This window comes from Mytilus edulis, chromosome 11 (genome assembly GCF_963676685.1).
Source record: "Mytilus edulis chromosome 11, xbMytEdul2.2, whole genome shotgun sequence".
NCBI lineage: Eukaryota > Metazoa > Mollusca > Bivalvia > Mytilida > Mytilidae > Mytilus > Mytilus edulis.
In genome coordinates this window covers 79,214,866-79,223,269 of record NC_092354.1, presented here as the reverse complement: position 1 = coordinate 79,223,269, position 8,404 = coordinate 79,214,866, and the positions used below count along the sequence as shown (strand labels likewise).

The 8,404-nt window shown below is 34.8% G+C and overlaps 1 protein-coding gene across 1 annotated transcript; it reads right to left on the bottom strand.

The window, feature by feature from the left end:
- Window positions 1-347: 347 nt before the first annotated feature.
- Window positions 348-7,649, bottom strand: LOC139494627 (uncharacterized). The gene is made up of 2 exons (XM_071282785.1): window positions 6,357-7,649; window positions 348-5,786 (listed from the first exon to the last, which is right to left on the bottom strand). Exons 1-2 carry the CDS (start codon window positions 7,647-7,649, stop codon window positions 348-350), a joined length of 6,732 nt encoding a protein of 2,243 aa, XP_071138886.1.
- Between the last annotated feature and the right edge of the window lie 755 nt (window positions 7,650-8,404).

The window sequence follows — 8,404 nt, the reverse complement described above, 5'->3', positions numbered from 1 at the left end:
TTTAATTTTCACGTGAAATTCATGTGATGAATTGAGCTTATACATGAAATTCGTGTGAACTCATTTCATTTGAGTTTCACATGAATATCATTTACATGAATTTGTATTGATGTGAAATTCACATGAATTTTTTCACGTGAATTTCACAATCATTTCATGTGAATTTCACATGAATTTGTGTGAAATTCACATGAACAAAATTTGCCTGTGACCCCAACCTTTATAAGATGGTGAGGGGAACCCATGAGCAAAAATAACCCCTCTTTGGACATTTAAGGTTGTTCTATTGAACAAACTTAAATATCCAAAAAAATGTAGTGGGTTTTACACTTCTTACTTTAATATTTTTAATGTAACTGAACTGTAACATAAATAATCTGATGGTCGGACCAATAGGCATCAAGAATATCTGTCTCATAATGAAAAATTTTATCAATATTTAGGAAAATATGATCTAATAATGTTGTGTATAATCTGGTAGGCTTAGTAAGAATTTGGGAGCACATAAATGTGTCCAACATAAAGTTCAGGAAATTATCATGTCCAGATAGCAAATCAAAGTTAAAATCTCCCATTATAATTAAATTTGAGTGTTGTAAATCCAAAGTAGGAGCAAGATCATAGAGGAAAGCTGTCTTCAAATCTTTAAGGGAACATTCTGATGCTCTGTAGACAAACACTACTTGGAAGAGTCCTTTGTTAGGCACAATTATTTCCACTAGTAGAAATTCTAATGTAGGTGTTGAATAAGGCAATTGTCTTTGAAGTAAACAGCCATTTTTCAAGAATACAACAAGTCCATGTGGAGGTCTAGTATTTGGATGTTTTTGATTTTGATCAACTCGAATAGGTGTTTGAAATCCAGGAAATAAGTAATTTTCGTTGCAATCTGAAGGGATTAACCTTGATTCTGCGATACCAATGACATCAGCATCCATAATGCTGGGATCTGCTCTAATGTCTTCGTGATGCAAATGCATAGATCTCGAATTGTTAAAAACCACCTTGAAATTTTCACTTGGCAAAGAATACAGTGGTTTGAAACACAATGAAAGGACCGCCTCAGATTTCAATCTCTCAACTTCATCCTTGACACAGTCAGACACAGCAATATTTTTTCGATTCAAGTTAAGTATTTGCAATCCTGATAAAGTTGTTACTCTGCTTAAAGCAACATAATGAATATGAGGAATCTTCCCTTTGCATTTAGAATCAAGACTCACAACTACTTCTTTTAAAGTATCACCTTGTGACTTGTGGATTGTTTTTCCAGCAGCAGGTCGAAGAGGCATCTGGATTCGTTCAAAATTTTTGTATCTATAACTAAATGATCTCTTAATATCAAAAACTGGTGTCCATCTTTTGTCAATATTTTGACTGTACAAGTGGTTATACTTTTTTCTTGTATTTGTTCCAATTTTCTCATCATTAAATTTGACCCATACTATACTTGGTCTTTGAGATTTCGTCTTGTACTCAAATAATTTCACCTGACAAGATGAACCATTGGTGAGACCATCTGTTACTTCAATGTTAGCTGTTAGATCATATTTCATTCCAATAGCTAGCTCCACTTCTTTGGCTAAATTGGCTGTGTCAGACTGCTTTCCAGGTAAAGAACTGATCAATTTTGCTTTAATAGGAGGGGAAAAGTCTCCAACTACGGTGTCTACAGCTTTTACACTTACTTTCTCAGATGTCAAATTTGTTATAAACTTGTTGTTAAATTTATCAACAAGATCATTTTGTACAAATAAGTGTGTACTGTTTTTATTGTATGATTGATCTTCAATCCGGACAGTCCTTGTATCAAGAATAGCAAAATCATTGTCATTGAGATTATTAAGTCTCAACCTATTCAACAACTCTGCAAACTCTATATCATCTTTTTGTCTCATTATCTGTGTAAGTTCATGAACCTTAAATAACTCCTTCCACAAATTAGGAGAAAGAGCAGATATGCCTTTGTTAAGATCTTGAAAAATCCAACCATCAAATACTGGCTTCAGTTGAAAGAAGTCTCCAATTGCAATCACACTTACACCTCCAAATATCTGGTTGCTGCCTTTGATTTTCTTTAATCTAGCATCCAAAAGGGAGAACATTTTGTTTCCAACCATTGAGATTTCGTCAATCATTACAACTGATAAATTTCTATATTTCATTCTTAGAGTATTTAGAACATCACATGACAGAGATTGATTTAATCCTTTATTGGGCTGTATTTGAAAAGCATTATGTATGGTCAAACCATTAATATTATAGGCTGCTTTTCCCGTTGGAGCACATAACAGAATTCTTATATCATCAGGATCTTCACCTTCGGTGGAACACAAATGTCTATGCAGTGCTTGAAATAGAGCTTTGACTACTACAGATTTTCCTACACCTGCACCACCTGTCAAGAACAGATACAATGGGTCACATTTTCTTTTAATCCATGTGAGTACATGAAGGAAAAATTCTCTTTGTTTATTATTTAAAGACCGTATGAGCTTGTAATAGTCATCATCTTCAATGCGATTGGCATGACTTTTTACATCTATTGTTCTAGCTGCTACACCAACTTCTTCTGAAATATCATAATGTCTATGTTCTGTTGGTCTATCTGGGTTGAAATGTACATACTGATCTGCCTCTGTTGACCCTTCTTCAACATCTTCAAGCTCTACTTGCTGAGTTCCAGGAGCTATTTCATCATATTGATGGCAATCATTCTCTGCTTCCTCAATGGCTTTGTCAAGTTTTTCAACATTATGTTCATACTGTTTGGCTTTACTCTCTACTATTCTTCGAACAGAATTGTACATACTTTCATATGTTTCGTTTGTTCCCTTTAGATCAGATTGTTCATTTCTCCAAGGATAGAACAGTAGCAATCGTTCCCTGTAAAAATTTTCAGAATCTGTTTTTCTATTGTATCGGACATACCTAATCACTTTTTGTGATTTTCTTTGTCGAATGATTATGCCATTTTTAAGAGTAATTTTTATTTTTCTATGATTCTCATTTGACATTTCTAGCTCATCTTCAGTTTCAGACTCATTCTCTGACTCACTTTTGTTTTGTTCGTCATCTGAAGCAGGAAATTTCACTTCAAGTTGAGATATGTAGTCTGCAAGACACCAGTTTTGTAGAAGTGCTGGTCTTTTTGAATAACGTTTGATGTCATTGTTTGACTCTACATCAGTAGAATCAGGGGATAATTTTTCAAGCTCTGATGTTTGTTTTAGCAAGAAAGTTCTCTTGTCAGGTGGAGAAGTGTTTATGAATACTACATGTCTGGTAGCTTTTGTCAGAGGCATTTGTAGCAATAAATACACAGCTTCTTGAGCACAGGTTTCGACTGAATTTGTAAAATAATTTCCAATGTGCCTAACTTGTCGCTTGAGGTCCAAATTTCCTTCTCTAGCTTCCTTTGCAGCTTGGTCTAGCAATCCACTCATTCCCTTTTGAGACTTGCTTATATATGAAACAATGTATACAGCACATGCATATGGATCTAGGACAAACTGCAAATCATGATTTGCTTTCCATGCCGGTAATAATGCTTTCATGTATGGATTTACACGAACTTCACTTGGCTTTCTTTTAAGGAACACTTTTGCACTAGATAGATTGCTTCTGATTGCTTTAATATAATCCTCTCGACTTAACTGTAATACATTGTTAAGAAGCTCATCAAAAGTAATATCTTCAACATTATCCATTGTATAAAGTGAATCGACCTTGGTTTGGACTTCTTTATAAATTGCCTTGTATTTATCAATATCTTCATCTAATGGTTCTAAAATTACTGTCTCATCCAAAGGTGGCAAAGGAAACCCAAAGCGACATATTGGCCGACCTTTAGTTCTGCAAGTCTTTGAATGTTTGTGAACTTGTAAACTAACCAAATCAGATGGAGCAGATGATAATGAACAACTTACATATTTGTCAATAAACTGAACGAGGTCTTCATTTGAATCCTGTTCATAAATTGGAGCATTTTCAATCCATATCAACATGTGAATGTGGGGTGACCCTCTTTGTTGAAATTCAACACGATAGAAATAATCAATCACTTTCCCAATAGGGTCATGATCACTCTGTAAAACTGTCTTGATGAATTGTTGGACACGATAATCAAAAAACCTAGAGCATGTGACAGGATCTTTCTGTACTAGTCTGGACTTTGTATTCCAGTCCATTTGATCCAATTCATCATCAGAATAATATTTACCATCATTCAACTTTCCAAGAATTCTAAGTAAATCCTTCCAATTTGTATCTGCTGAAGAAAAGGAACCAAACCATGTCGGTAAACCTAACTGTCTGATCATTGCAAATACATCTTTCTTTCTCTTCTCAAGGTAAACAGGAGAGTTTCTAAGTGATCTGAAAATGTAATATCCTTCATCTAACTTTACTATATCATTCACAGTTGAAGGGTTCAAAAAGTCTCTTACTGTCCATTTTTTCCCTTCTGATTTGCATCTACGTAAGGCAAGATTTACTCTATCATTTATATGTTTCATTTGTATTTTCTTTAATTTGAAAAACAAATTTGGTACTGACTGTGCAACTCTTCTGTCTACAGATCTCAGTTCCCACTTTACAATATCTGAATAATGCACAGAAACTAATCTTTCTTTGCTATCTGGTCTGCGTTGTCCACAAAATATACTTGGGAATGCTAAATACTCAGCATCTGTGTCATTGTACAAACTCAATGGTCTCTGCCCTTCACCAGGAGCAAAAACATACTGAGAACTGCCTGTGTTACTGGTCTCATCGAACACTTCGTCTAAAAGCGTGTCAGTATTTCCTGCATGGAGTTCCTCCTCATTGATTTCATCAAATTTATCACCTGTGCTTGTTTCTTCATCTTCATTGCTGGTATTATTAGCTACTTCACTTTCATCATTGTTTTGTACAGCAGTTATTTCTCTTATCCAGTTTTGATCTATTTGTACACCAGAGGTTTTGTACAAGTCACTATTCTGCATAAGATAATGCAATGCACAAAGTACAGCAAATGGCCTAACATTCTCACTGAAATCACATTTGTTATATGACAGTTTTTTTTTCAGTTTTATTGGTATTGTACCTGATTTCTCCAGAGTATGAGGAAGGGAATTAATTGTAGGTTGTACATCGACAGGTACATTTACTACATTTCCTTTGACTGAAAGTTGACCTCCTCGTGGTAACAACCGAATTTGCATAAATGGTATTCTTAATGACAATAACCTTTCTTCTAATGGATACAGATTCAATTCTATTGGTTTTACTGGAAATCCCATTTTATTTGCAACAGAAAGCCTTGGTATTTTATTTTGTCTTATAGATTGTAAACATGTATTGCAAATCCATTCAATATTGTTGACAGATTTTCTATCAGTAAAACATTGCTTCAAATCACCCTTAACTGTCTGCTTTATTCTACAAGCATTAACAACTGAATTACTAAACCATGTCTGAGTACATGATGTGCACAGGTAAGTCGGACCTTCAATAATGTTTTTAGAAAATATATCAATGCATTGTTCAAGAGAAGAGCCTTGCTGTTTTTGTTTCTTTAATTTTGATTCATGACAGGCAAATTCTTCTGCCTTCCTCTTTTGACTCTTAACTGATCTATCATAGTTTCTAATCTTGGATCGATCTCTATTTCTAGAAGCTTGTTTACATAATCTTTCTTTTTCATTCACTTGGTCATCCTTTCTAGCTTTTCGCTTGGCATCTAATTCTTTCTGTCTGACTTCATCATCCCTTCTCATTTTTCGCTTGGCATCTAGTTCTTTCTGTCTGACTTCATCATCCCTTCTCGTTTTTCGCTTGGCATCTAGTTCTTTCTGTCTGACTTCATCATCCCTTCTCGTTTTTCGCTTGGCATCTAGTTCTTTCTGTCTGACTTCATCATCCCTTCTCGTTTTTCGCTTAGCATCTAGTTCTTTCTGTCTGACTTCATCATCTCTTCTCGTTTTTCGCTTGGCATCTACTGCTTTCTGTCTGACTTCATCATCCTTTCTCGTTTTTCGCTTGGCATCTAGTTCTTTTTGTCTGACTTCATCATCCCTTCTCGTGTTTCGCTTGGCATCTAGTTCTTTCTGTCTGACTTCATCATCCCTTCTCGTTTTTCGCTTGGCATCTAGTTCTTTCTGTCTGACTTCATCATCCCTTCTCGTTTTTCGCTTAGCATCTAGTTCTTTCTGTCTGACTTCATCATCTCTTCTCGTTTTTCGCTTGGCATCTACTGCTTTCTGTCTGACTTCATCATCCTTTCTCGTTTTTCGCTTGGCATCTAGTTCTTTTTGTCTGACTTCATCATCCCTTCTCGTGTTTCGCTTGGCATCTAGTTCTTTCTGTCTGACTTCATCATCCCTTCTCGTTTTTCGCTTGGCATCTAGTTCTTTCTGTCTGACTTCATCATCTTCTCTAGCCTTTTGTTTAGCATTAAGCTCTCTTTGGTGTATGTATGGATCTTCCCTTCTTCTTTGCATGTATGTTTTCATATATACCTTACGTTTATCACATTCGTCTGTCAGGGCTTTGGTCGAAATTTGAATTATATTTCTACGATTTTGATCTTTAAAATAACTATTAATCTGCCTCTGAAGTACTAATGAGTTGTCCATGTCAATTAACTTCACTGGAAGAATTTCATACTGTGACTGTAAATCAATATGCATGCTTGTGTAGTGAGAGTACATATAATTCACCAGACTTTGGATGTCTCTGAATCCTATGAGTATTGACATGCCTTTAGACTCTCGTGGCTCATATAAACCAGACTTGTCATGTGAATGAGAGTCAAAGAAAAAATAAGTATCGTTGTCAAAATAAACACCAGAACATATAGCGCCTATCATAACTAAAGCAGCCTTAGCCTTTTCAAATGCTTCTACAAGGGCTTCTTGTAATGTAAGGAAGTCATTTGTTGAATCAAATTGAACAGCAGTACCAAACAAGACATTTTTTCTTTCCACTATAATTTTTTGTCCTCTAATTTCAAACACATTTGGAATTTCGTTTAAAGTCAATAACATGTTTCTAAATCTACCTTCCTGTTTGAGATTCTGCACAGTTTTGAGATAAACTTGATCTCCTATTTCCAAAATATCATCTAAGTTATACTGTTGGTCATCTATATTCTTAGTTGCAAAGGCCAAATAAATTAAACAATTGCACGTGCATTGATTTCCTCTAGTAAAATTGGAAAAACGACCATCAAATTGATCAAAACTTCCAAAAGTCAACGTAACATTATCAAAAATATGAAGAGCATTTATTACTGAGTAGTTCATAGGTGTATCATTCGCATATTCTTTAGTATTTTTACTTTTAGTATCAGAAAGAATAGTTCTTGTTTTCCCACAAGGGGCATAATTTGCAATCTGTTCAGTTTTCCTACAAGAGGTGAAATGTACAATCTGCTCAGTTTTCCCATAAGGGGCATGCTCAGTTTTTCTGTTTTTAGGGAGGACAGACTCCTCAGGCTCATTTTCAATAGTATTCCCACAAGGGGCATTTGTTTTTCTGTTTTTATAAATGAGGGCAGACTCCTCCTCTCTGTCATCTACTGAGTGTTGGTCACCAGTCTTCGTCATTGGATTGGCAGCCCCCATGATGGCTTTGGAACGTTTCCAGTTCTTTCTTCTAGGCATCTTGAATGACTGCGAAATCACAAAAGAATGTGTAAAAATCATCAAATGAACAAGAGAACTTTCGAACATAGGCATCCTCAAGTTGGAACTCTGTTGCATGTGGGGACAAGAAACTGATTTGTTATTTATTGCTTTCATGAACTCTGTTTTTGTTGAAGCTAGGAGCATCTGTAACTTTGACACTAACAGTGTACATGTAATCAATCATCATGCACCTAAGACTTCTAATACAGACTGAAATAATACTCACATGTGTATTTCATGTTGGTAAATATTTTTTGTATAAATTACAATTTTTTCTTTGAGCAAACGTTATTTTTTTCGAAATGCACTCTTGTTTCAGTTTAATAAAATATTTAGGATTATCCTTTAATGTTATGAACTTGAAGTGTTTCATATATATATATAAAAATAGAAGACACTTACGGCACTGAATTATCTACTTTTTACATTTACACATAATAAACTCTGGCCAAAGTCGTTTCTTACTTAATCAGATGTTCATTCTGATTCTTTCAACAAGATCATTAATGTGCCTTAGTAAAAATAGTAATCGTTATCAGGCATATACAAGAGCTTGGAAAAATATCAAATGCAAATGTTTCTTTTGGGTTAAATTTGTACAACACTGAATATTGTATTCATTCAGTCTATAAAACTTTTAAAAGACCTAGAATAAATAGATTATCTAATAACCAACAAGATTTTGCAATGGACGAAATGACGAATTCCTGTGAACAGTATGATTTCTATCA

Excerpts from the sequence above, each read along its gene's own strand:
- LOC139494627 (XM_071282785.1), bottom strand. The coding sequence starts at position 7,649 with ATGCCTAGAAGAAAGAACTGGAAACGTTCCAAAGCCATCATGGGGGCT. Across the intron at positions 5,787-6,356 it reads AAACGAGAAGGGATGATGAA|AAAGAACTAGATGCCAAGCG; the intron begins GTCAGACAGAAA and ends GAAGTCAGACAG.